Source organism: Ovis canadensis, chromosome 13, assembly GCF_042477335.2.
Source record: "Ovis canadensis isolate MfBH-ARS-UI-01 breed Bighorn chromosome 13, ARS-UI_OviCan_v2, whole genome shotgun sequence".
Lineage (NCBI taxonomy): Eukaryota > Metazoa > Chordata > Mammalia > Artiodactyla > Bovidae > Ovis > Ovis canadensis.
Window position 1 is genome coordinate 79649769 of NC_091257.1, and position 25006 is coordinate 79674774.

The following is a 25006-nucleotide window of genomic DNA, read 5'->3' on the forward strand; positions in this document are numbered from 1 at the left end:
CCAGGGATCAAACCAGCGGCCCCTGCACTGGAAGCGTGGAGTCTTAACCACTGGACCCCTCGTTCCCCCACCCAGGGAAGTCCCTGCTTCTCTTTTTGACTTGGTCTCGGCCACCGCTTTTTGGTGAGACTTGACCAGTGCTTTCCTTTCCCTGGGCCTCAGTTTTCTGGATGTACGGAGAAGGTTGGACCAAATAGTCCCAGGGTGCATCCTGTGGTTCCTGTTCTCTGAGTTTTCTTACTCTTCATTCCTGGACATGTGGACATTTTTCTGAGTATATCAGACTCCCTGAGACTCAGTTCCTCTCCCCCAGCACCTCAGTCTTCCCAAATCTCTCCCTGCCTTGTCCCTACCCCTGTCAGTTTGAATCTCAACCTCCCAGTCTCTGAGTGGAGCGAGTGTCTCTCTCCGCCTTTGTGATCCCTTGACAATGGGAGGTAAAAATAGCCCAGGGGCCGAGCTGGTGGAGATAAAAGGGAATTTGCCTTTTGTGTCCTGTGGCCAGGCTGGGGGGGCTGTGACACGTGGAGATTGCTGACATAGCTCTCCTCCGCTGACCTTGACGGCGGCAATAAAAGGGGGAGCCCAGCTCCCAGCCCTCACCGTGGTGCCGAGGTGGGTGATCAGGGCTGGAGTGGGAGCCCAAGGGAGGGCAGACAGGCTGGTGGGTGAGGGTGCTTGTGGGTTGGCACAAGTCTCTCCATTTCTGTGGGAGAGGATGCTCTGGTGTCTGAGAGGGTGCGTGCATGTGTTGGGGGCTTACCAAAGAATCACCTACTATCAGGTCTTGTGGGTTGGTTGATCACACCCCAGTAAGGGGCCCCTGCCCTCAGTCCCCTCTCCGTGCCATCTTCCAGTGCCTGCTGCCTTGGACCGCCTTGAACCTCCAAGATCTCGGCTGCTGCACCCTCCGCCTCTCAGTGCCACTACCATGATGGATGTGAGTGAACTTGGGGAGTCTGCGCGCTACCTCCGCCAGGGCTACCACGAGCAGATGAAGGTGCACACCGTCCTGTGGGATGGTAAGTGAGGGCAGAGGTGGGCAGAGCCACAGAGAAGCTCTTAAGGACTCAGAACAGGAGTGGGGAGGGGTGGCACTCCCCTCTGGTCTGAAGGAGCCCTCTGGCCTGACACCTTTAGCCCCAAGAAGAAAATCCCAGGGACTTAGTGTACCTCACTTGTGTGCCTGTGAGCAAGCCTTGGTTTGCTCCTCTGTAAAATGGGACAGTATCGCCTGCCTCCTGTGACTGCAGTCTGCGGCCGGAGCCTGAGGCTTCTGCGACGAGAGTGACTGGTATGTGTGCAGGCTGCCTCCACGTGTCCATAAAACCTGTGCTGGAGTTATTTTTAGTGCTTTCGTAGAGCCAAACCCTCTGTTTATTAGGAACAGGAATAAAGGCGACTATTTATGACCCGGTTTGCTCATAGGACAATAATAACAATATGCAATGTGTATCAAGCGCTCATTGTGCGCCAGGCCCAGAGCAGATGACTTTCCATGCATCATTGCAACAACTTGGGGAGTTGGTGACCAGGGCCAGGGCCAGCTTCATGGGTGTGCGACCTCTGCAGCTGCACTGGGGGCGTTTTACTCTTTGCTATCACCATCTTGAAATTTTAAATGATTTCTTAACAAGAGGACTTGCATTTTAACACTGGAGCCTGCAAGTTATGTAGTTTGTCCTAAGGTACTTGGCTAGTAGGTGACAGGATACCTGAGTCTTTCACTTTCATGATGCCTTTAACTACCATGAAATATGGGCTCCCTGGAGCTCTGGGACCAGCTGCCTGGGCAGGAAGGAGCATAAGACAGACTTACAAGGTGCAGGGCTTCAGTCTTGGGTGAAACAGGGGAGACAGAACTCACTAATATTAAGTGCCTGATACTGAGGGTTGCTCCAGAGGGGAACTAAGGCGATGCTCACAATGTGTTGCCTTTGAGGGACAGGCCCAGAGAGAATGAGGGATTTTCCACAGGTCGCAGGGCAAATACAAGAGAAGCATGCATCTGAACTGAAGTGTAATCCAGGGCTGTGGGGGACCCTTACTTCAGTCAGGGGATCCTTTGAGGAGATCTCTAGGGAAACCTCCCAGTGCTTGCTGCCTTTTCAGGAAACAGGGTCTGGAGGGATCTTTCCTGGGTACTCCCGTGTCCTGATAGAGGGGCTCCTGGGAGGCACACAGCTCTAGGGACACGACAGGGGAACCCAGTTGGGCCCCCAACCCCTGGATGTGCATCAGCCTCTTTCAAAGCCCCAATGCTCTCCCGGAAACCCAGGGAAGAAGCGGGTCTGGGTACCTGATGAACAGGAGGCTTACGTGGAGGCTGAGGTCAAGTCGGAAGCCACTGGGGGCAGAGTCAACGTGGAGACCAAAGACCAGAAGGTTTGGCTCCCCCCTTTTCCTGGAATTAGCTCCTCTGCCTCCCCGACGTGTAGCTCCTGGAAGGCATGCTCTGGATGAAAGGGGGTCTGGGGGCGTACAGGGGTGAGAGGCTGAGGTCACTTGGTTCCTGCCCCCACGATATGGCCTTCCTGGCAGGTGCTGACGGTTCGCGAGGCTGAGCTGCAGCCCATGAACCCGCCCCGCTTCGACTTGCTGGAGGACATGGCCATGATGACGCACCTCAACGAGGCATCCGTACTGCACAACCTGCGCCAGCGTTATGCGCGCTGGATGATCTATGTGAGCCGGGAACAGAGGAGGGGCCACGGGTGGGAGGGGCTGTGCGCGGTGGGGCAGCAGGGGCCGTAGCATCGGGGGCGGGGCTAGAACGAGAGCCACAGCTCGGCGGGGTCCGGACCGTGGGGAGGGCGCGGGGCTGTGTGCGGTGGGGCAGCAGGGCTAGAGGTAGGGTAGGGTGATGTCATGGGGCTGAGGGGGCGGGGCCACCGGGTGGTGGGCGGAGCTGGAGGTGGGACAGGAGGTTTGGCTACGGGACTGTAGGGGCGGAGCGGCAGCCGCAGAGTCGCTGGGCAATGGGCTGTGGAGGTGGGGCCGCGGGCTGAGGGCAGGAGGGAGAGCTAGGGCGGGGCCAGGACGGCCACAGGGGTGTGGCGTCGCACCTTAGGCAGCTCATTTTGGGGAATTTTTGCAAAGATCATAGTTTTGCGAGGCTAGAGCTTGAGGACGGGAACTTGGCCTCCGATAACCCATCTATACTGTCTCTCCCCAGACATACTCGGGCCTCTTCTGTGTCACCATCAACCCCTACAAATGGCTCCCTGTCTATACAGCCTCCGTGGTAGCCGCTTACAAGGGAAAGCGCCGCTCGGAGGCCCCGCCCCACATATACGCGGTGGCGGATAACGCCTACAATGACATGCTGCGCAGTAAGGGCTGCCTTGACTCCTCTCCCTGAGCCCTCTCTCTCTCCTGAGACCCCTTCCCCGGCTCCTGGATCCCCTTCCCTCCACTCGCAACTGCCCTCTTTTCCATCCTGCTGGATACTGAAGCATAGTCGTTCTGTCTCTTCAAGTGGGAGGTGGCCTGCCGTCTGAAGGTTCCCACCTGGTCCTTTCCATTTCTGGCTCTGGGTGGCGGAGGGGCTGTCCCAGCGCCAAGGATACCCCAGGTGTTCCACCTGTGGCTGGTCCCTCACTTTGGCTAACTTCTCTGTCTCCTCCCCTTTCTTCCAGACCGTGAGAACCAGTCCATGCTGATCACGTGAGTGTCGGGCTCTGGAGATGGGGTGGGAAATGCTGGCCATCTGGCAGGGAGGGAGTGGAACTAAAATCATTTCCCGAGATTGAATAATCGAATACAAAGTGCTAAGGGCAGGGGTTTTACCACCTAGAGCCAGTGTCCCAGGTGAGGCTAAATTATAGCGTTTTCTCTGTCCCTGCTCTGAGCAGATAAGTAGAAAAGGAATGCCAGACTGATCACCCACCCTCATACCCGCTGTTCCTAGGGCTTGGAATCTTCTCTCACCTTGATCTTTTGGGGGTTCTGATTCTGGCTCAAGGAGTGGGGAGGAGATCCCCTTCCCTTTCCTCTTTATTGTTGTTATTGTTTAGTCACTCAGTCATGTCTGACCCTGAGACCCCATGGACTGTAGCCTGTCACACTCCTCAGTCCATGGGATTTCCCAGGCAAGAATACTAGAGTGGGTTGTCATTTCCTCCTGCAGGAGATTTTCCTGACCCAGGGATTGAACCCATATCTCTTGCATTGCAGGAGTCTTCTTTACCACTGAGCCACCAAGAAAGCCCTTCCTCTTTATTACCAGCTTCTTATTTCTGAATCTTATTTATAACCCTTTGTTTGCCTCCTTGAGAAAGTGGTAGAATTCTTACATACCAAGTTTAGGTCCAGCCAAGCCAATATGGACATCGGTTGCACGTGAGTGGGTGTATGTGTGTGAGTGTGCAGCCTGCTGGTTAAGAGTAAGGCCTTTGAAACCAGAAAGACCTGGGTTCAAGTTCTCATGGGTCCACTTCCTGCTGGTGCCCTTGGTCCTCTGAATCTCATCAGTATAAAAAGGACGGTCCTGCTTACCTACTGCAGAGCTATAGGAGTCAGCCGGTGAATGTTTGCACCTGGCACCCAGCAGAAACAGCTACATGACCTCTCTGAGCCACATCCTCTTCTGTATCAAAAGAGGGTGATGATGGCGCCTGCCTTACAGGGTTCCTGAGGCTTCAGTGAACCAGTTCAGGTGAAGCACTTGGCCCAGGGCCTGGCAGTAAGTTAGCGCTCAGTAAACAGTGGCATCATGTGTTTTCTCATCTCACTGGGATGATCTATGCTAGTTTGTTTTGCAAACAATTCAACACCTCTGGGAGTTGACCCATCTCTGAGGAGTTTTGGGTTGGGGGGCTCCTGAGTTGGGAGCTGACTGTGGGGAGGGTGCTGGGGAAGTAGGGTGCTGGGGGGTGGGAGGAATTAGAGTAGCCAGATAGACATTGGTGACTCATGTTTGTGTCGTCCAAGGGGAGAATCGGGGGCCGGTAAGACCGTTAACACCAAGCGGGTCATTCAGTACTTTGCCATCGTCGCTGCCCTGGGAGACGGGCCGGGCAAGAAGGCTGTAAGACTTGCCCACGCGGGCACTGCTCCCTGCTGCTTCTCACTGTTTTTCTTTTCTTTTTTTTTTTCTCCTTTTCTTCTTTTTTTTTAAAGTTGATTCCCCAGAGCCTCTAGCCCTGCCTGAGCCTCCCACCCTGGTGGCAGACTCTGGCCCGAGCAAGGCTTGACCGGAGAGGCGGCGGCCATTCTCTGTCAGGTGCCGCAGTTCCAGGCTTGCCTCACTGTTCCCATCTGTAATGCAGAGGGGCAGGACCACATTGCTAGTCCTCAACATTTCATGTAATTTTTCCCTTTCATATTTTCACGACCTTCATATTTTCAAAGTTTACCAAGCAGGCTGTTTTTACCAAGAAGTAATAATCAGTTTCTTGGTTTTCATGCTCCAGTTACCTGCTGTCAATCAAACAAGGCAGGTTCAGCCAGAGCCAAGGGCACTTGGCCTTCTCAACAGTCAAGATTAAGGAGCAGTTTTGCACCCTATGATTTCTTTATGGTTTTTGAAATTTTCTGAAACAATGGGGGACCAGTATTTTGGGGTTTTTTATTTGTTTTCGAGGTGCAGTTTTCCTTCCTAGCCCTATGGCCAGCTGTTTAGAGATGTGTGGGCACCGCACACCCACCCCCAAATGGGTTGACTTCTCTTTCCAGAAGCCTAAGGCCTCCACCCACCCAGCCCTCACTCCTGGTCTTGTTGAGCCTTGCTTTTATTCTGGGGCATTTTTCTTTCTTCTTTTTCTTATCTTTTTTTTCCATTTAAAGTTTTTTTTTTTTTTTTCCTTTTTCTTTTTGCCTTTTCCTGTTTTCCCATTTGATTTTCTTGTGTTTTTTTTTTTTTTTCCAGTTTTGGTTTTTTGTTGTGGTGGTGGTTGTTTTTCTTGTTTGGTTTTGTTTTTGCTGTTGACTTTTTTGGTACTCTTTCCTCCCTCCCCTTCACCTCATTTTCCCAACTCCCAAAATGTCTCTGAAGATGCTACAGAAAGTTGGGGCTTGGTCCAGGAATGGGAATGGAGGGCGGGAGCTGACAGGGATACAGCCAGAATTTGTGAGTCTAGGGGGCACCTGGGCAGAAAGGAGCCCTGCATCGTGGGTTTGAGGTTTGGGGAAGCTGTCAGGCAAGGGAGGTAGAGAGAAAGGCTGGCCCACAGGGGCCATGGGTGTTGTAGCTTAAAAACCCTATCAACCTGCCCCCCCTCTGCCCCAAATTTGATCACATCTATCAGAAGGAGCCCTGTTCAAAAGCCCTGGAGCTGAGTGTGTGGGGTGGAGCTCAGGGGAGGGCTCCTGCCATCTCTCTCCTGCCCTTGTCTCCCCAGCAACAGCTCAGGGGGATTTTGAAGTCTTGGGCTCCCTGGAGGTGAGTGAATCACCAAAGTCTCGTGGCATGGGACAGGTGGCATGGCACCTGTTACTCCAGAATCCATTCCTTCCTTTCCCACCTTTTTTTCCCAGGCTGCTGGGATCCAGGGCAGGGAAGAGATAAAAGGGTAGATGGAGGGAAGATGAGGCTAGGAGAGCAAGTGGGGAGGAGTCCTTTGGTTTAGCAAGTCCCTCTAGATGAGAGATAGGTGGCTTTGGGCGTCATGGGAAGCAGGATGCCTCTGACTTACTGTGTCATCTTGAGCAGATCACTTTCCAGCTCTGAGTCTTAGGTTCCTCATTTGCAAACTAGGGCTAATAATATGCACCTGGCGGGGCTATTTTGAATAATACTCGATATATAGTTGTACAGTGAAAATGCATCCAATCATAATAGAAAGGAGAAGTGTGAAGAAGGGCCATCACAGAGGGGGGTCAAGGGTCAGAAGGTTTGGGCAGGAAGAGTCTCTTCTAGCCTCAGAGAATCAGGGAAGACTTCCTAGAGGAAGGGGCTTTTGAGTTGGGCTCTAAAGGGGAGTAGATTGTAGTCAGGAACCTCTGGGGCTTGGGGCAGTGTCAATTCTGGGGTTGTGGGAAATGAAGGGATATGGAGGAGGCCAGAGACAGAGCTTTGGGGCACTGTGGGTGGGGGACACCCACACACAGCTCCTGCCTCAAGCCCCTCCCTGACTAGAGCCCTGCCTGCTCCATTTCTTGCATTTCTCCATCTAACAGCCCGTGGAGGGTCAGGCACAGGGAGTGGGGTGACATTTGGGTGACTAACGTTCACTTTCCTGCTAACCCACCCCACTCCCCCACTGCCACACTCCCGCCTGGTGAGACCTCACACCCTCTAACTTTGTCTTCCTTCTCCTCCCAGCAATTTCTGGCCACGAAGACAGGGGTAGGTATGGGGCTGGTATGAGTGGGGCAGGCAATTATTATGAAGTCCTGGGGACCCTCCCTCCCCTTTCCCTTCCCCTTCCCAAGCAGAGGTGGTCTGGTGTGGGCTAAAATCCAGGACCACGGGGTGAGAGACCCCTCATCCTGCCACCAGGGCACCCTCGAGGATCAGATCATCGAGGCTAACCCCGCTATGGAGGCTTTTGGCAATGCCAAGACTCTGCGCAATGACAACTCATCCCGCTTTGTGAGTGGCTTCAGTGGGAGACTGGGTGGGGTTGGGGCAGGAGGGTGGGGAGGCGGGGAGACACAAGGTCTGGGGAGCCCTGGGTGGATGGAGCAGCACTGTCTGGGCCCCCGACTGAGGCTGCTCCTCTGCCCACAGGGCAAGTTCATCCGAATTCACTTTGGTCCCTCTGGGAAGCTGGCATCTGCGGATATTGACAGCTGTGAGTTCAGAAGAGGGTGGGGAAGGAGGAGGATGGGAGAGGCCCAGGCCTGCACCTTCCCACTCAGATTGAGCAAGTCTCATCAAGTCCTTGGGGCTCCTACCTGCCCCAGATGCTGCTCTTTATCCCCAGGCCACTGCCCAGCTCATGCCACCTCACCTCTCACCTGGAACTTACCCACTGCCTCCACATGGTCTCCCAGCCTCCATTCCTCTGCCTGATCTTCTTTCAGCCAGAGTGATCTTTTTTGGCTACTAATCTGACCACATCGCATTCCTGCCTAAAAACCTTCTCCAGATCCCATCACCTTAAGATGGAGACTCTCACCCTTATTTGGCCAGTCAGGCTCCTTGTAATTGGCCCCTCTGCTTCCCACAACCCCAGCCTTTTCTCTGACCCTTCATCCAGCAGACCTGTGCCCCTCCTGCCCAACCTCATCTCTGGACACCTTGAGACACTGTCCTTCCAGGAAGGTCTCCCCCAGTGTGTCTCTGCAGTCATCACCTATCCCTCCTGACCCAGTCTGGCTATGCAGACACTGGGTGCCCAGGTCACATGCACAGAGGGACTCCCCCGCGTTGAGTGCTCCCCATCTTTGGATGCAGGGCCAGATCCTGATGGCCAAGCATAGGCAGGTGGTGATGGGAGGAAACGTCGTAATTTACACCCTGACGGGCCCGTGTGCAAACACACAGAGGCTCTGCTCTCTGCACACACTGGCACATCAGCACGGCTCTGGGGGAAAGCAGCAGTCTGTGGGTGGAGGAATGACAGCCTAGATAAAAGAACAGACAAACCAAGAGCCACACACACAGGATTTCCCCGGTGGTCCAGTTAGGACAGTGAAGACTTGGCACTCGGTGCTGAGGGCCCGGGTTTAGTCTGGTCAGGGAGCTAAAATCCCACAAGTTATGTGGCCAAAAAAAAAGACCTCTACACAGACATACATTAATACATGCACACTGGTGTACAGACACCACATTCCCACACTGTGGCACATGTGCCAATGGAGAGACCTCCTGCAGCGCATGCTGGGTTGGTGGGGGAGGGGCGGGGATGTGCAGACACCCTTGCCCCCGGCCGGCCCCTCCCCCCTGCTCCTCAGCCCTAGTGGGGTGACCCACTCGGGACAGTAGGCCAGCTCCTCCCTCTCCCCCAGATCTCCTGGAGAAGTCACGGGTGATCTTCCAGCTGCCCGGTGAGCGAGGCTACCACGTCTACTACCAGATCCTTTCAGGGAAGAAGCCAGAACTGCAGGGTGAGGGCCAGCAGCCCGACAGGATGGGAGTCAGAGCCCGCAGGTCTGGGTGGCAGTGGGGCTGCCCAGCCCTGTCCCGGGCCCCCTCAGACCAGGCCCTGGGCTGCCTGTTCCCCTGCTGTTCTGGAGTCTGTGACATCCCTTCTTCCCTAGCGACCCAGCACTCCTAGCCACCCACCCCCTTCCTGGGATTTCTGGCTCCTGCCGAGCCCTCCTCCTCGCGCTGGGGAACATGCCCCTCAGCACCGCTGCCCTGGCCAGGTTTTCTCTCCTGCTGTCCTGAGACTAGGGAGGGTCCCCCCAGCACCAAGCAGGGAGCAAGGGCTCCATCTGGGCCTGGCTCACCTCTCTTGCAAGCCCCTCAAGGGTAGAATCTGATCCTTCCTGTACCCGAGCACCCAGCAAGGGGTCTGGGCCAGAGGGGTGGCCATGAGCAAGGGTCAAAACGTGAGTGAGAAGTAGGGACTGTGGCTCTTTTCCCAGACTCATAAAGAAAGGGACGCCTTGGGCATTGGAGTGGAGGAGAGAAACTCCGGGTACAAAATCTAGAGAGGGCCCTAGAGTTTCCTGCCGCGCGAGCCCCCAGGACCCACCACGCTGCGATCAGGGGAAGGAGGAGAGCTGGTGAACCCAGCCGACACACCCTTCTCGGCCCCGTGTCCCCCAGACATGCTGCTTCTGTCTATGAACCCCTACGACTACCACTTCTGCAGCCAGGGCGTCATCACTGTGGACAACATGGATGACGGGGAGGAGCTCATGGCCACTGACGTACGTCTGGTGCGAGGGGAGCAGGTCTCTTGGCTCCACTGGACCCTGAGCAGCCCAGAGATCTCTGAGTCTTCCCCTCCCCCACAGCACGCCATGGACATCCTGGGCTTCAGCGTGGAGGAGAAGTGCGCCTGCTATAAGATCGTGGGGGCCCTCCTGCACTTCGGCAACATGAAATTCAAGCAGAAGCAGCGGGAGGAGCAGGCTGAGGCCGACGGCACTGAGAGTGAGGCGCCCTGACCCTGACCTGACCTGGGCATGCTCTTGACCCTGATCCCAACCCTCAGTCCGTGACCGTGATCCCTGAGCCTTGTCCGCAACCTTGGACCTCAGTCTGGCCCTGATTTGTAAACTGTGACTTCTCAACTCCAGCCCCTCCCCCTTCTGAGCTGTACAGTTTGCTGACCCTGAACTTGACCTCTCCCAACCTCCCTCTTCTAACCCTAAGTTGAGACCAGTAGAGCCCCCAAGAACCCCTATTCTTGGCCACCTCCTCATCTCACCTGTGTGTCCTGCCAGGTGCTGACAAGGCTGCCTACCTGATGGGGGTCAGCAGCGGGGACCTCCTCAAAGGCCTTCTGCACCCCCGAGTGCGTGTGGGGAATGAGTACGTGACCAAGGGTCAGAGCGTGGAGCAGGTGAGCTGCTGGCAGGCCGGGGCCCACCCTGGGATGGCTGGGGCAGGGTCCGCCTCTTGCCAGGTCCCAGCCCAGCCTCCCCATGACTCCAGGTGGTATTTGCCGTGGGGGCTCTGGCCAAGGCCACCTATGACCGGCTGTTCCGATGGCTGGTGTCTCGGATCAACCAGACGCTGGACACCAAGCTGCCCCGTCAGTTCTTCATCGGCGTCCTGGACATTGCGGGTTTTGAGATCTTTGAGGTACGGGCAGGCCCATGGCCCCAGGCGCTGTTCTCTCCCGGGGTGGTCGACAATTCTCCCGGGCGGAGGACCATGGGGGTGGGGGCAGGAGCCCTGGGGGTCTGCCTGGAGGCAGGGTGTCCCACACATTCCTGTTCTCTGTGGGCCTCCAAGTCCCCATCTACAAGGAGGCCGGCTGAGCCGGGCACTGCCCTCTACAGTTTAACAGCTTCGAACAGCTGTGTATCAACTTCACCAACGAGAAGCTGCAGCAGTTCTTCAACCAGCACATGTTCGTGCTGGAGCAGGAGGAGTACAAGCGGGAGGGCATCGACTGGGTCTTCATTGACTTCGGCCTGGACCTGCAGCCCTGCATCGACCTCATTGAGAAGGTGGGGCCCGGGGCCAGGTCACTCCGGCAAGGGAGTGCCTGTGTGCTTGTGTGTGAACGAGCGTGTGCAGGCATGCATGTGCATGTGCATTGAAGTGAGCATGTGTATATGAGCATGGCTGTGAGCGTGTGTGTGTAATGTGTATATGAACAGAAATGTATGCAGGTGTGTGACTAGTGTGTTTGAGATTGAGTGTGATTGTGTGTTGGTGAGCAGGGCGCGTGTGTGAGTATGCATCCCTGTTGCACTGCTGACAATAAGCCCTGGTGCAGACACAGTTTCATTGGACCCTCAGAACTGTCCAGAATTACAGGGCATGGTAGGGTGTGTTTATTTGTTTATAAAACATTACACATATTTTCCTATGGTACAAAGACTAAAGGAAAGAAAAATCAAAGAAAAATGGAAAAATCAGAAATAAAGGGGAAAGAATATTTCCCCCAATCCTACCACAATGTGCGTCCTTTCCATCCTTTATCCTCGGCATCTCTTTTCTCTAATGGACACAGACTCACTTCTCATCCTACCTTTTCTCTGAAAGTGTATTCTGGGCGTGGTGCTTTGTTGAAGAAGACACAGTGGTTCACACAGCAGATGATGCCCATGCATTTCTGTAATCTCCTACCTGTGCACATTCAGGTGGTCGACAATTCTTTGCTATTATGGCAGCAATGAAAGTATTCGAGTCCCCATTTTGCAGGTTAGAAAACTGAGGCTGAGAGAGGTCTAAGGGCCCCTTAATCACTAAGTGAGGAAGCCAGAGTTTGACATCAACTGTGTTTTTTGACTGCACCATGTGGGAGAGTGTGAGACCACAGATGTCGGGGGTGTGTGGGTACAGGGGTGCTGGTTTGAATTTGCACATTTATAAGCAAAGAGAACAACTCAGGGCTGCGAATTGGTCAGAAGCAGGTTGAAAGCCAAGCCACAAACATTCTTTCTTAGAAGACAGGGCTCCTGGGTGCAGATCCATTCTGCCTCCCTCTGGGCAGATGGTGGCTGAGGTGGGGGGTCTGGGGAAGCTCCCAGAGAGAGGGGCTCCAGGAATTGGGGGTCCAGTCCAGCCTGGATGGACTGGCTTGATGGAGACCCTTCACACTTGTGCCCTGTCCCCAGCCGCTGGGCATCCTGTCCATCCTGGAGGAGGAGTGCATGTTCCCCAAGGCCTCAGATGCCAGCTTCCGGGCCAAGCTCTATGATAACCATGCGGGGAAGTCGCCCAATTTCCAGCAGCCACGGCCTGACAAGAAGCGCAAGTATCAGGCCCACTTTGAGGTGGTCCACTATGCAGGCGTGGTAAGTGCCTGTTGAAACCCCAGCTCTTGACCTCTCTCCTTCCTTCCTGGGGTTCCCCCACCCCTTGGGTCAGCACCTGTCTGTTCTCTGGCAGGTGCCTTACAGCATTGTGGGCTGGCTGGAGAAAAACAAGGATCCACTGAATGAGACGGTGGTCCCCATCTTCCAGAAGTCTCAGAACAAGCTCTTGGCTACTCTTTACGAGAACTATGCTGGCTCCTGCTCTAGTGAGTACCAAGTGGTGCAAGTCTGCAGGGGACTCACAGAGGGATGTTCTCTGCCCTGAGTGACTGGCCCCATGTCTGTCCTAGCCGAGCCCCCCAAGTCCGGGGTGAAAGAGAAGCGTAAGAAGGCAGCATCTTTCCAGACGGTGTCCCAGCTGCACAAGGTGAGGCCCCGACTAGGCCCCGTGCAGGCCCCCACCCAGCCGCCCCAACTCGGTCCTGGCTCCCTGCTCTGTCCCCTGCACCCGGGGCGGGCGGCTGTTAAGACTTGCAGTGATGTTTAACTCCTCTCCACGTGAACATCACAGCAAGTCTGTGCTGCTTCCCGTCCCCACGCTGCCTGGGCAGGGTTTAGGGGGGATGGGGTGGGAGCCACGGGGCCTGTGGGAGGGCTGAGGGAGAGGTTGAGGGGCCTGCCTGGTCAAATGGAAGAGGGCCAAGGGTCACAAGGGTCAAAGGGTGGCGCTGCAGAGACCCAGCACTGAGGTGCCCAGTCCTTGGTGGGCTGGTCCATCCTTGACGGGCTGGTCCACTGCGGCTTCCAATCCTGCTTCTCTGCCCTCTTGTGCTTTCTCCCCTCTCCCTCCCCCAGGAGAACCTCAACAAGCTGATGACCAATCTGCGGGCCACACAGCCCCACTTTGTCCGTTGCATCGTCCCCAATGAGAACAAGACCCCAGGTAGTCACCCCAGCGGGGGCTGGTTCCCCATGGGGGACATGGGAGGGAGGGGACGGGGTGGACCAGAGCTGGGTCATCCCTTTCCACAGGGCCTGTGCGGCCTCGAATTCATGAAGGTGTGTCCCCTGACCGCTAGTCTTTTCTTTTAACCTCCACTGTGCCCAGGGGTCATGGACGCCTTCCTGGTGCTGCACCAGTTGCGCTGCAATGGGGTGCTGGAGGGGATCCGGATCTGCCGACAGGGGTTCCCCAACAGGCTGCTCTACACTGACTTCCGGCAGCGGTGGGTGTCTCCTGGCCCCAGCCCTGGCTCCTCCTCAGCTCCCCCTGCCAGCCACCTTCCCTCTTACCTTCCTCCCGGGTGGAGGCAGAAGGCTGGGTGGGGTGGGAAGGGCACCGAGGAGGATGCAGGAGGGCTGGGGAAGGGGCTGGGGGGCATCCCAGTGGGAAATGCTAGTCGGTGAGACCTGAGGGAGTGGGTTTGGGAGAAGCGAACAGGCTCTGGGTAAATATTGCAGGTTCAGCCAGCAGGTTTTGCTAATGAACTGGAAGTGGAAAGAGAATGAAAAAGACAGGGGTGACTTCCAGGTGTTTGGCCTATCAACTGGGGAGTTGGTGGTAGATTTACTAAGAAACCAAGACAGAATTTTAAACTTTTGGTGGTGGGGAGGTAGGTGGACAGTGGATTGAACTCTCCTTGGAACATGTCAGATTTGAAATGTCTCCAGCAGGAAGCCCCGGAGGGAAGTCAGGCAGGCAGAGCCAGGTGTGGATTTGGGAGTTGAACGAGGGTTCACATGGACTGGGCTTTATGTAATGCCTGGCAACGAGGGCTTGGTCAGTGCTGTAGCCTCTCTGCCTTCCCCTTATAGGTTTGACTTCTGTCTGGCTGCAATTGTCCACGGGTCCCTCCCCCTTCAGATGTAACTGGGGCCATCCACGCCGACCATTATACATGTGTGTCTGTAGAAATACGTTACACATGAGTGCACACACACGCGTGAGCACACACACACGTGAGAACACACACACATGTTCTCTCTGTTTTTTCCCTGTAACCATGTCTTGGGGATTGTTCCTTGTTAATAGACATAAGTCTGCATCATCACCCTTTTTTAAAAAAATTGAAACTATTTTTCTAGAGTAGTTTAAGGTTTGCAGCAGAATTGAGGGGAAGGTACAGGAAATTCCCCACAGTCCCGCTGCCCCCGCACATGCACAGCCTCCCCCGTTGTCAATGAACCCTACCAGAGTGGGGCATCTGTTACGGTGGCGTGATAATCAATAAGTGTCTATAGTCACCATTACAGTCCACTCTCGGTATTGTGCCTTCTAGGACTTTGGATAAATGTAATGACAAGTGGCATCATCCATTTTGTTATGGAGTGAAGTATTCTGTAATCTAGGGACCTGTGCTTTGTAATCAGTCCCTTAGTGAGGGGCCTTTTGTGTTTCCAGGGTTTTGCCTTCACTGTGTGGTCACCACAATCTGACCCACATGGCCCTGTACACACGTGCAACTGTGTCCTTTTAGAAGTGGGCATGCCGGAACCCTTGCTCTTGTTGATCACAATTCTCTCCCAATGCTTCTTCAGTTTGTGACAGGCTGTAACACATCACCTTCTTTACTTTTTTATTGCCTTCTCAAAAAACTGATAAAGTATTAATAATTATAAGTTAAAAATTGTAACAGTGCCATAGGCCTTCTGTAAATACTGCCACCTCTTAAAGAACTACTGAAGCCGTTTAAATATTACCTGAGCTTTTAAAGCAGAGTATGCCCACTCCCCCAGTATCACGAGGCTGTCAAGTGTCACCTGCCAGCTTGTTCAGTGGAGCCTGAACAAGCCTCCGAGAGGCCAGCCTCTCCAGTCCTCTGTTCCCCACCCAGCACTCTCCTCACCAACCCTTCCCCACCCCCTCAGGTACCGCATCCTGAACCCCAGCGCCATCCCGGACGATACCTTCATGGACAGCAGGAAGGCTACAGAGAAGTTGCTGGGCTCGCTGGACATCGACCACACACAGTACCAGTTTGGCCATACCAAGGTCGGGGCACAAGGGAGTTAGGGTCCTGACCCAGTGTGGGCACGCACTCTGCAGGGGGTCATGCAGATGATTGAGGGTTATGCCTACCATGCCCACCCCAGGTGTTCTTCAAGGCTGGGCTCCTAGGTGTCTTGGAGGAGCTTCGCGACCAGCGTCTGGCCAAGGTCCTGACACTGCTGCAGGCGCGGAGCCGGGGCCGCCTGATGCGCCTGGAGTACCAGCGCCTGCTTGGAGGCAGGTGGGTGGGGGCAGGGGGGTGGGACACAGGGTTGGGGGTCAGCCACTGTCCCCCAGCTCACAGAACTTCTAGGCTCTCTGAACCTGGTCATACTGTCCTGTGGGTCAGATTTTGCGTACGGCTGGTTGAGTGTCTCCGAAGGGGCAAGGCTCTGCTGTGTGCCCATTAGCCCCCAGCTACCTGCCACTTCCTCCCCTCAGAAGGTGGGGAAGGAGAGTCCATCTCTATTCCAGGCCATCCCAGAGTGTGGTCCAGAGTGGGAATAAGGGCATCTCGTGTTTTCTCAGAGTCTTATGTGCCAAGCCCTGGGCAAGATATTTTGTTTGAATGTATCTTGGTTAAGGATGGACTTCTCAGGTGTCCCTGGTAAAGAATCCGCCTGCCAGTGCAGGAGATGCAGGAGACATGCAGGGTTTGGTCCCTGGGTTGGGAAGATCCCCTGGAGAAGGAAATGGCAACCCACTCCAGTATTCTTGCCTGGAGAATCCCCTGGACAGAGGAGCCTGGTGGGCCACAGTCTATGGGGTCACAAAGAGTCGGCATAGGCTGAGCACACATGCAAAGTACAGGACAGTCCTAAAAGGCAGATGACCATCTATGCTCACCAGACGGGTGTCTGAGCCGAGAGAGAGCCGTCAGCTGGCTCATGGGGGAAGATGGGAGGCTGGGATGGGAGCCCAGACTGTCCGACCTTATATGACAGTCAGTGGCTTAACCACCCCTTCAGGACCTTTGCAGGGACCACCAGGCCATTCAGGGTTTGTGAGTTCCAGCCCTGAAGGCAGACCTGCATGCCCTGGGCCTCTCCCTCAACCTCGTCTGTAAAGCAGAGGATTAGGACCTATTTGAGAGGCTATGGGGAAGGTTAACGCCATCGACCACACACTGAAGTGCTTAGTGCAATGTCCAGCCCAGGGGAGGTGCTCAGGAGCATCAGGGCTATTGCTATGAAGGGGCAGCTGTGAATCTGCTGACCTCCTGCGGTCACTTCTCCCCAGGGATGCCCTGTTCACCATCCAGTGGAACATCCGTGCCTTCAACGCTGTCAAGAATTGGTCATGGATGAAGCTCTTTTTCAAGATGAAGCCACTGCTCCGCTCGGCGCAGGCTGAGGAGGAGCTGGCAGCCCTGCGGGCAGAGCTGCGGGGGCTGCGGGGGGCCCTGGCCACCGCCGAGGCCAAGCGCCAGGAGCTGGAGGAGACGCACGTCAGCGTCACCCAGGAGAAGAACGACCTGGCCCTGCAGCTTCAGGCGGTAAGGGGGGAGGGGCGGGTTTTCTTTCTGTGACCTGGTGCCCCTACCCCCAGGCATCCTCAGGGAACCCCAGGCTGCTCCGAGGAAATAGCACAGGCAGACCCACCACGCCCCCTGCCCCTTGCCCGGCCAAGGCCGACCTGGCCTGTGCTGGGTGCTCAGGCTTTACCTGGGTCCTTTTTGCTATTCTGGAGGCTCACGGGCTCATACCTGCGTGCGGCCTCCTCATACTCAACCTCCCTACCCAGTCTGTGCATGTGCCCCAGTGCTCCCACACCCTGGGCCCCCATGGCTTCCTGCTAAAGCCTCTGTGGAGCCACATCTCCCCAGCTCTCTCCTCCGCTCCCTCCCTGAGACAGTGCCAGGGTCCCTTCTCTGGTTAAGGGCCACGGGAACCCAGGCAGCAGGTAACAGTAACAACCAGAGGGCACAGATCAAGGGTCCAGATCCTCCCCCAAGTCCATGCAGCCTTTCCTTCCTTCGGCAAATACCTTGAATGTCAGGCCCCACAGAAGCTCTGGAGATACACTGGTGGGGAGACAGACGGGCCTGTGCTCACAAACCCACCCGCTAGAGCAGGAGATGGTTATCCGGTCAGGTGGTGAGGAAACAGCACGGTGGCTGAGAACCTGAGCCCTCCGTGGCCCTGCAGGGCCCTCCCCAGCCCTACTTCAGTGAGGGCGGACCTGGCCGTTGGCTGCTCTTCTTGAGCCCTTGTTTGGGTCTTTCTCTGGGTCGCCCTGCAGCCTAAGGTTCCCCTCTTGTCCCCCGGTCCATCCCTCCACTTGTGCCCTCATTCCACCACACTTGCTTGCCTTCAGGGCCCAGAACAGGTCATTGGCATGGCATTCCTTGGTCCCAGAACCCAACTGAACCTGTGTCAGGCCTTGGCGCGGACAAATGAGCTTTCTGTCCAGGACCTGGCCTGGGGTCCCTCGGCTGTCCTGACTCTGTGCCATTCCCGTGTGCCCCTCCAGGAGCAGGAAAACCTGGCGGATGCCGAGGAGCGCTGCCACTTGCTCATCAAGTCCAAGGTGCAGCTGGAAGCGAAGGTGAAGGAACTGAGCGAGCGGCTGGAGGACGAGGAGGAAGTGAACGCAGACCTGGCTGCCCGCCGCCGCAAGCTGGAGGATGAGTGCACGGAGCTCAAGAAGGACATTGATGACCTGGAGCTGACGCTGGCCAAGGCAGAGAAGGAGAAGCAAGCCACGGAGAATAAGGTGTGGGTGCAGGCCGGGGTGGGGTGGGGCAGAGCTGTGGGGCCAGGCACCTCCAAGTCCCACACCTGTGTGGCCCTGGGCAGGTCTCATCCTCTCTGTGAGCCTCAGTTTCCTCCTCTGTCAAATGGGGCTAATAGCAGCACTTCCCTAATTAGGGCAGGTGAGGATTCAGTGTGTAACTAGTCTGTGCGAGCACTCGCCACTGAGCCTCGCACATAGTAGGTGCTCAGCAGATGCTAGTGATTGTCATCCACCAGCTCCATGTGCCCCAGGTGCCTTCCCTTGTTGAACCCTCCCGAGAGCCCGTGTGGATCACACTCTGGGGGGACTGACTCCATTATATAGGAGGGGAAAGTGAGGCTCTGGAGAAGGGTGAGCTGCTTATTCAGGTTCTCACAGGTGCTTCCCGAGGAAGCCAGGACTAGGGAACAGCTGCTTAAACACCCCTGAATCCCCAAATAGCTGACATCTGTTGATCTCTCAGTGCCGGCCAGACACTGGGGAAGGGCTCAGTAATCCCTCGAGGAGGAAGCTACAACCATCCCTGAAGGATAAAGAAATTGAGGCTCGGAATGAACTGACTTGCCTGAGGTTCCTTGGCTGGAAGGGGCAGCTGCTCAGGGCAGAATTGGGGGAGGCAGCCCCACGGTGACCTTGGCTCCAACACAGGTGAAGAATCTGACAGAGGAGATGGCGGCGCTGGATGAGTCTGTGGTCCGGCTGACCAAGGAGAAGAAGGCCTTGCAGGAGGCCCACCAGCAGGCCCTGGGTGACCTGCAGGCTGAGGAGGACCGTGTGAGCGCGCTGGCCAAGGCCAAGGTCCGGCTGGAGCAGCAGGTGGAAGACGTGAGTTGGGGCCACAGCAGGGGGCTGCACGGAGGGGCTGGGCTGGCCAGGACAGGGGGGGAGCCCACCCACCCTATCCTGCCCCACAGCTGGAATGCTCCTTGGAGCAAGAGAAGAAGCTGCGCATGGACACGGAGCGGGCCAAACGCAAGCTCGAGGGGGACCTGAAGCTGACGCAGGAGTCGGTGGCAGACGCTGCCCAGGACAAGCAACAGCTGGAGGAGAAGCTCAAGAAGTAAGTGTGGGGAGGACCCAGGCCCGCCCTCCTGGGCACGGGGGCCTCCTGAGCCTGCAGCCCGCCTCTCGTCACCCCCGGGACTCTAGTCAGTGTTGCACCACAGCAGAGGTTGAACCGTAGGGTGAAGGGAGCTCACCTAGGGCCAGGCTCTAGGGCCGGGGCTTGAGAGGGAACACCGGGGAGGTCTTGAGGGCTACTCCAGGCACAGTGCCAGCGTGTGTGCTGGGGGCGGTATCCAGGGGCCCCAGGCAGGTGGGCAGCAGTTAGGACCTGGGCCAGCTCATGCCCACCCTCTCCTCCAGGAAGGACTCTGAGCTGAGTCAGCTGAACCTGCGGGTGGAGGATGAGCAGCTCCTCGGAGCCCAGCTGCAGAAGAAGATCAAGGAGCTGCAGGTGCATGAGGGACAGAGGTGGGCAAGGACCGGGTCAGGGGCCCATGGAGGTGACCCTGACGCCTGCCCGTCCCCAGGCTCGGGCCGAGGAGCTGGAAGAGGAGCTGGAGGCCGAGCGGGCGGCTCGGGCCCGTGTGGAGAAGCAGCGGGCAGAGGCGGCCCGGGAGCTGGAGGAGCTGAGCGAGCGGCTGGAGGAGGCAGGCGGTGCGTCGGCCGGGCAGCGCGAGGGCTGCCGGAAGCGCGAAGCCGAGCTGGGCCGGCTGCGGCGGGAGCTGGAGGAGGCGGCCCTGCGGCACGAGGCCACGGTGTCGGCCCTGCGGCGCAAGCAGGCGGACAGCGCGGCCGAGCTGGGCGAGCAGGTGGACAGCCTGCAGCGGGTGCGGCAGAAGCTGGAAAAGGAGAAGAGCGAGCTCCGCATGGAGGTGGACGACCTGAGCGCCAACGTGGAGACCCTGGCCCGTGGCAAGGTGTCAGCCTCCTTCCTGACCCCGACCTCTGACCCGCCACTAGCAGCCCACCCTCACCGAACCCCTCCCAACTGCAGCAGCTCACCCCACCCTCTGAGCCCCAAGCACCCCCTGCCTATCTGACACCACACTAGTGCTGACCCTGCATCTGATCCTGATCCCCGGCCCATTCACCCGGCACCCAGCCCGAAACCCCCCACCAGTTCTGACAAACCTTACCTCCTAAACTCTGTGCCCTGATGCCAGAGGATTTTGACCCAGTATCCAATTCCAACTTCTCAGTCTTTGACCTTTGAATTCTGACCTCATCCCTATCCTGTTTGGGCCTCCCTGGTGGCTCAGATGGTAAATAATCTGCCTGCAGTGCAGGAGACCTGGGTTTGATCCCTGAGTCGGGAAGATCCCCTAGAGAAGGGAATGGCAACCCAGTCCAGTATTCTTGCCTTAAGAATTCCATGGACAGAGGAGCCTGGTGGTCTACAGTCCATGGGGTCACAAAGAATTGGACATGACTGAGCAAATAACACAGACCTGTCCTGACTGTTCTTGTCCTGAATCCCAGCACCCAACCCTGACCCCTGACCTTTGTACCACCTAATCTTAACATCTGACCTGTGACCTCTGTCCCCAGCTGACTTCAGACTCTGGTATCCTAACCTCATCTTGACCCACTGGCCTTCGGACTAGTTCAGCCTGCTCACTTCTGACACCCATGTTTTAAGCCATAGTCCAGCACTAGAATTTCTGACCCTGAACTTGGGGTTCTGTTCTCCCTTTGATTCCTGAGCACACGTCTAGCCTTCCAGTTCCTGGCTGCAGTCTCTCTGATTGGCAGCCCTAGATCCTGCCTTGTGAGTCTCTGACTTGTTCTGATCCCTGACCCCGGCTCCCAGGCCAGTGCTGAGAAGCTGTGCCGGGCATATGAGGATCAGCTGAGCGAGGCCAAGATCAAGGTGGAGGAGCTACAGCGGCAGCTGGCAGACGCGAGCACCCAGCGTGGGCGACTGCAAACCGAGAGTGGTGAGGGGCGGGGCTCGGCCGGGCCACGGCGGGGCCTCCGTGCTGCCCACCCGCCTTCACCTGACCTGCTGGCTCCCCTTTGGCCTGCAGGGGAGCTGAGCCGCTTGCTGGAGGAGAAGGAGTCTTTGATTAGCCAGCTGAGCCGCGGGAAGGCCTTGGCCACCCAGAGCCTGGAGGAACTGCGGCGGCAGCTGGAGGAAGAGAGCAAGGTGGGCCAGCCGTGGGCAGCCACAGAATGGCGGGGGTGGGGGCACAGGGCCACCGGCCGGCCCCACGCTGAGGTCACTGGGCTCTCTGCAGGCCAAGAGCGCACTGGCTCACGCCGTGCAGGCTCTGCGGCATGACTGTGACCTCCTGCGGGAGCAGCACGAGGAGGAGGCTGAAGCCCAGGCCGAGCTGCAGAGGCTGCTGTCCAAGGCCAACGCCGAGGTGGCCCAGTGGAGGAGCAAGTACGAGGCAGATGCCATCCAGAGGACCGAGGAACTGGAGGAGGCCAAGTGAGTGCCCTGCTGGCCTGGCCAGCACCACCTCAGGGCGGGGTAGGGTCAGGGAGGATGCGGGGCTCAGCTACGAGCCCACATCCCATCTGCTCCCGGGGCCCAGAAAGAAGCTGGCGCTGCGACTGCAGGAGGCAGAGGAGGGGGTTGAGGCCGCTCACGCCAAGTGCTCATCGCTGGAGAAGGCCAAGCTGCGGCTGCAGACCGAGTCGGAGGACGTGACCCTGGAGCTGGAGCGGGCAACCTCTGCAGCCGCGGCGCTGGACAAGAAGCAGCGGCACTTGGAGCGGGCGCTGGAGGAGCGGCGGCGGCAGGAGGAGGAGATGCAGCGGGAGCTGGAGGCGGCCCAGAGGGAGGCCCGCAGCCTGGGCACCGAGCTCTTCCGGCTGCGGCACAGCCATGAGGAGGCCCTGGAGGCCCTGGAGACGCTCAGGCGGGAGAACAAGAACCTGCAGGGTATGGCCTGCCACGGGGTCAGAGCTGCCCTGGGGTCACTAGGAGTTCCGAGTCACACAGGCAGGGTGCCCTGGCAGGGGCACCCTGGAATTACAGGGGGGTGAAGTGATGTGGCTGCAGCATGGGTGGTGGGGTGGCCCCTCAGTGCCCTGTCCTCTCTGCAGAGGAGATCAGTGACCTCACAGACCAGGTCGGCCTCAGTGGGAAGAGCGTCCAGGAGCTGGAGAAAGCCAAGAAGGCGCTGGAAGGGGAGAAGAGCGAGCTCCAGGCAGCGCTGGAGGAGGCCGAGGTCAGGGGTGGGGCGACGCTGACCCGCTGGCTCCTCTGGCCTCCCCTCTCAACACACGTTCGTGGACCTCCTGGCTCGTGGCTTGCTCTGTACCCCAGGGGGCCCTGGAGCTGGAGGAGACCAAAACTCTGCGGATCCAGCTGGAACTTTCCCAGGTCAAGGCTGAGGTGGACCGGAAGCTGGCGGAGAAAGACGAGGAGTGTACTAACCTGAGGTGCGGGGGGCTGGCCCTCCTCTCCAGGCCGACAGCCTCTCCCGTCCCAACCGCCTGAGAGCAGAGGGCAGGAGGTGTTGGCTGAGCCCCAGCGTGCACGCGGATTGGCATGACACCTAGTCCCCCACCCCAGGACTTTCTTAGGGGGGAGGAGTAGGTTATTGTCCAAAGTTCAGAGGTGAACCGAGGAGAGGCCAGAGGACTTGCCCAAGGTTACACAGTAGAGGCAGAGCCAGGGTTCAGTCCGTGTCTGTCTGCTCCGGAGCCTCACTCTTGCCTGTGAAGTTGCTCTGATGGGCAACAGGCAGTCACGAGGGGCTTGAAACCAGGGAGAGACCGGTCACTTAGTTTGGTTTGCATCTCCAGCGTTCCTTTTGCGCCTGTCAGCAGGTGCGGTGCCCAGGCCCCTGCTCCTCACAGGTCACCACGCCTCCTTCCGTCCCTCCCAACCATAGGCGCAACCACCAGCGGGCAGTGGAGTCCCTGCAGGCCTCCCTGGATGCGGAGACTCGGGCCCGCAACGAGGCACTGCGGCTCAAAAAGAAGATGGAGGGCGACCTCAACGACCTGGAGCTGCAGCTGGGCCACGCCACCCGCCAGGCCACAGAGGCGCAGGCCGCCACGCGGCTGCTGCAGGCCCAGCTCAAGGAGGAGCAGGCGGGGCGGGACGAGGAGCAGCGGCTGGCTGCAGAGCTCCGCGAGCAGGCACAGGCCCTGGAGCGGCGGGCCGCCCTGCTGGCTGCGGAGCTGGAAGAGCTGCGAGCAGCCCTGGAGCAGGGTGAGCGCAGCCGGCGGCTGGCGGAGCAAGAGCTGCTGGAAGCCACCGAGCGTCTCAACCTCCTGCATTCGCAGGTGGGCACAGAGAGGGTCACCAGAGCGTGTGGGGCGGGGGCCTGCTTGGTGTGGGCCTGCAAGGCCCGACTCTAAAGCTCTGCTTCCCTGCAGAACGCAGGTCTCCTGAACCAGAAAAAGAAGCTGGAGGTGGACTTGGCCCAGCTGAGTGGGGAAGTGGAGGAGGCCGCCCAGGAAAGGCGGGAAGCCGAGGAGAAGGCCAAAAAGGCCATCACTGATGTGAGGCTGGGCTGGGGCTAGGGGTGCCAGAGAAGAGTCCAAAGGGACCGTCACCTCCTGACCAGACTGCCGCCTCCCCCGCAGGCAGCCATGATGGCAGAGGAGCTGAAGAAGGAGCAGGACACGAGCACACACCTGGAACGGATGAAGAAGACTCTGGAGCAGACGGTGCGGGAGCTGCAGGCCCGGCTGGAGGAGGCAGAACAAGCCGCCCTCCGGGGTGGGAAGAAGCAGGTGCAGAAGCTGGAGGCCAAGGTGTGTGCGGCCCGCCTCCCGGCCTGCTGCCCTGGCGGGTGGGTCAGCCCTGGGGAGGGCAGGCCAGGGGCACCAGGCCCATCGGCTGGCTGCTTGCAGGTGCGGGAGCTGGAGGCCGAGCTGGACGCGGAGCAGAAGAAGCACGCGGAGGCCCTCAAAGGGGTGCGAAAGCACGAACGCCGGGTCAAGGAGCTCGCATACCAGGTGGGTAACCAGGACCACCTCGAGGGGCAGCCCTAGAGCTGGCCTGCTTCGGGCAAGACCTGAATCCCCTTTGCCTGCCCAGGCTGAAGAGGACAGGAAGAACCTGGCTCGCATGCAGGACCTGGTGGACAAGCTGCAGAGTAAGGTCAAGAGCTACAAACGTCAGTTTGAAGAGGCGGTGAGTGCACGGGGGTCTGGGTGTTTGGGGCCTAGTACCAGTCAGGATGCTGGTGGTCACCTCACTTCTACAGCTGGCCCCAGCCAGTGGGGATGCCAGCAATGGTCAGGCCTGTTCCATCTCTGGGCTATTTCCCCCACGGTGGCTTTGTGTGTTGGCTGGGACAGTGACCCCACTGCCCAGTGGGAAGAAAGACAAGTTTCTAACAGCTCCAGCAAGACACGAGACCTAGCTCTGTCTCTGAGGGGACCTCTCTGCTTTCCTCTTCCAGGAAGGTCTGGCACCCAGGCACCTCTGGAACGAGTGGCTCCATGCCCTTCCTTCCTGCTGTGGGGACTGGGGAGGGGTAGGGAGGGCTGTGGGCAGTGGTGGTGGACAGACTGGAGGACCAGGAGAAGCCGGCCCCTTCTGGGGCAGCTGACCGTCTTAGTGGTCAGAGAGTGAGCAGGCCTGCCTGTGCCAACAGGAGCAGCAGGCCAACACTAACCTAGCCAAGTATCGAAAGGCCCAGCATGAGCTGGACGACGCAGAGGAGCGGGCAGACATGGCGGAAACCCAGGCCAACAAGCTGCGGGCACGCACCCGGGATGCCCTGGGCCCCAAGGTGAGGGGTGCTGTGGGGCACCTTCCCTGCCCTCTGCCCTGGGAGCCGCTCACTCAGGCACCCTCTCCCTTTAGCACAAGGAATGATGCTGGAGTCCTGGGCTCTGAAGAGGGACACCTGCTCTCTGCCCCACCCTGATCCTGGCCTCTCTTCATCACCTGCTGGAGCGTCACCACCCCAAGCCCTACTCCACCCTGAATAAACCCTGTGGCTGCAGCTCTGACTGGGTTCCTGCTCATTCTTTGGGGTTCAGGAGGGGAGGGGAGCACATGGTCTCACAGACAAAAGTCAGGTCCAC

General features: G+C 57.8%; 1 protein-coding gene across 2 annotated transcripts; it reads left to right on the forward strand.

The window, feature by feature from the left end:
* Nucleotides 1-889: 889 nt before the first annotated feature.
* Nucleotides 890-24924, forward strand: MYH7B (myosin heavy chain 7B). 2 transcript variants are annotated; one of them, XM_069548391.1, is made up of 41 exons: nucleotides 890-1022; nucleotides 2279-2385; nucleotides 2542-2685; nucleotides 3176-3332; nucleotides 3639-3666; nucleotides 4933-5029; nucleotides 7265-7288; nucleotides 7442-7534; nucleotides 7673-7736; nucleotides 8896-8994; nucleotides 9662-9765; nucleotides 9853-9991; nucleotides 10285-10403; nucleotides 10496-10645; nucleotides 10846-11016; nucleotides 12133-12312; nucleotides 12407-12539; nucleotides 12624-12700; nucleotides 13129-13216; nucleotides 13382-13499; nucleotides 15142-15265; nucleotides 15367-15503; nucleotides 16502-16757; nucleotides 17735-17977; nucleotides 18647-18823; nucleotides 18913-19058; nucleotides 19364-19454; nucleotides 19531-19920; nucleotides 20814-20940; nucleotides 21031-21149; nucleotides 21241-21437; nucleotides 21544-21893; nucleotides 22058-22182; nucleotides 22281-22396; nucleotides 22852-23248; nucleotides 23342-23467; nucleotides 23552-23722; nucleotides 23822-23926; nucleotides 24009-24104; nucleotides 24571-24708; nucleotides 24783-24924. In XM_069548391.1, exons 1-41 carry the CDS (start codon nucleotides 932-934, stop codon nucleotides 24792-24794), a joined length of 5826 nt encoding a protein of 1941 aa, XP_069404492.1. In that variant the 5' UTR covers nucleotides 890-931; the 3' UTR covers nucleotides 24795-24924. The 2 variants fall into 2 exon arrangements, with proteins under 2 accessions (XP_069404492.1, XP_069404491.1); XM_069548390.1 differs by lacking the exons at nucleotides 890-1022; nucleotides 2279-2385; nucleotides 2542-2685; nucleotides 3176-3332; nucleotides 4933-5029 and having other exon boundaries at nucleotides 3618-3666.
* The last annotated feature ends 82 nt before the right edge of the window (nucleotides 24925-25006 follow it).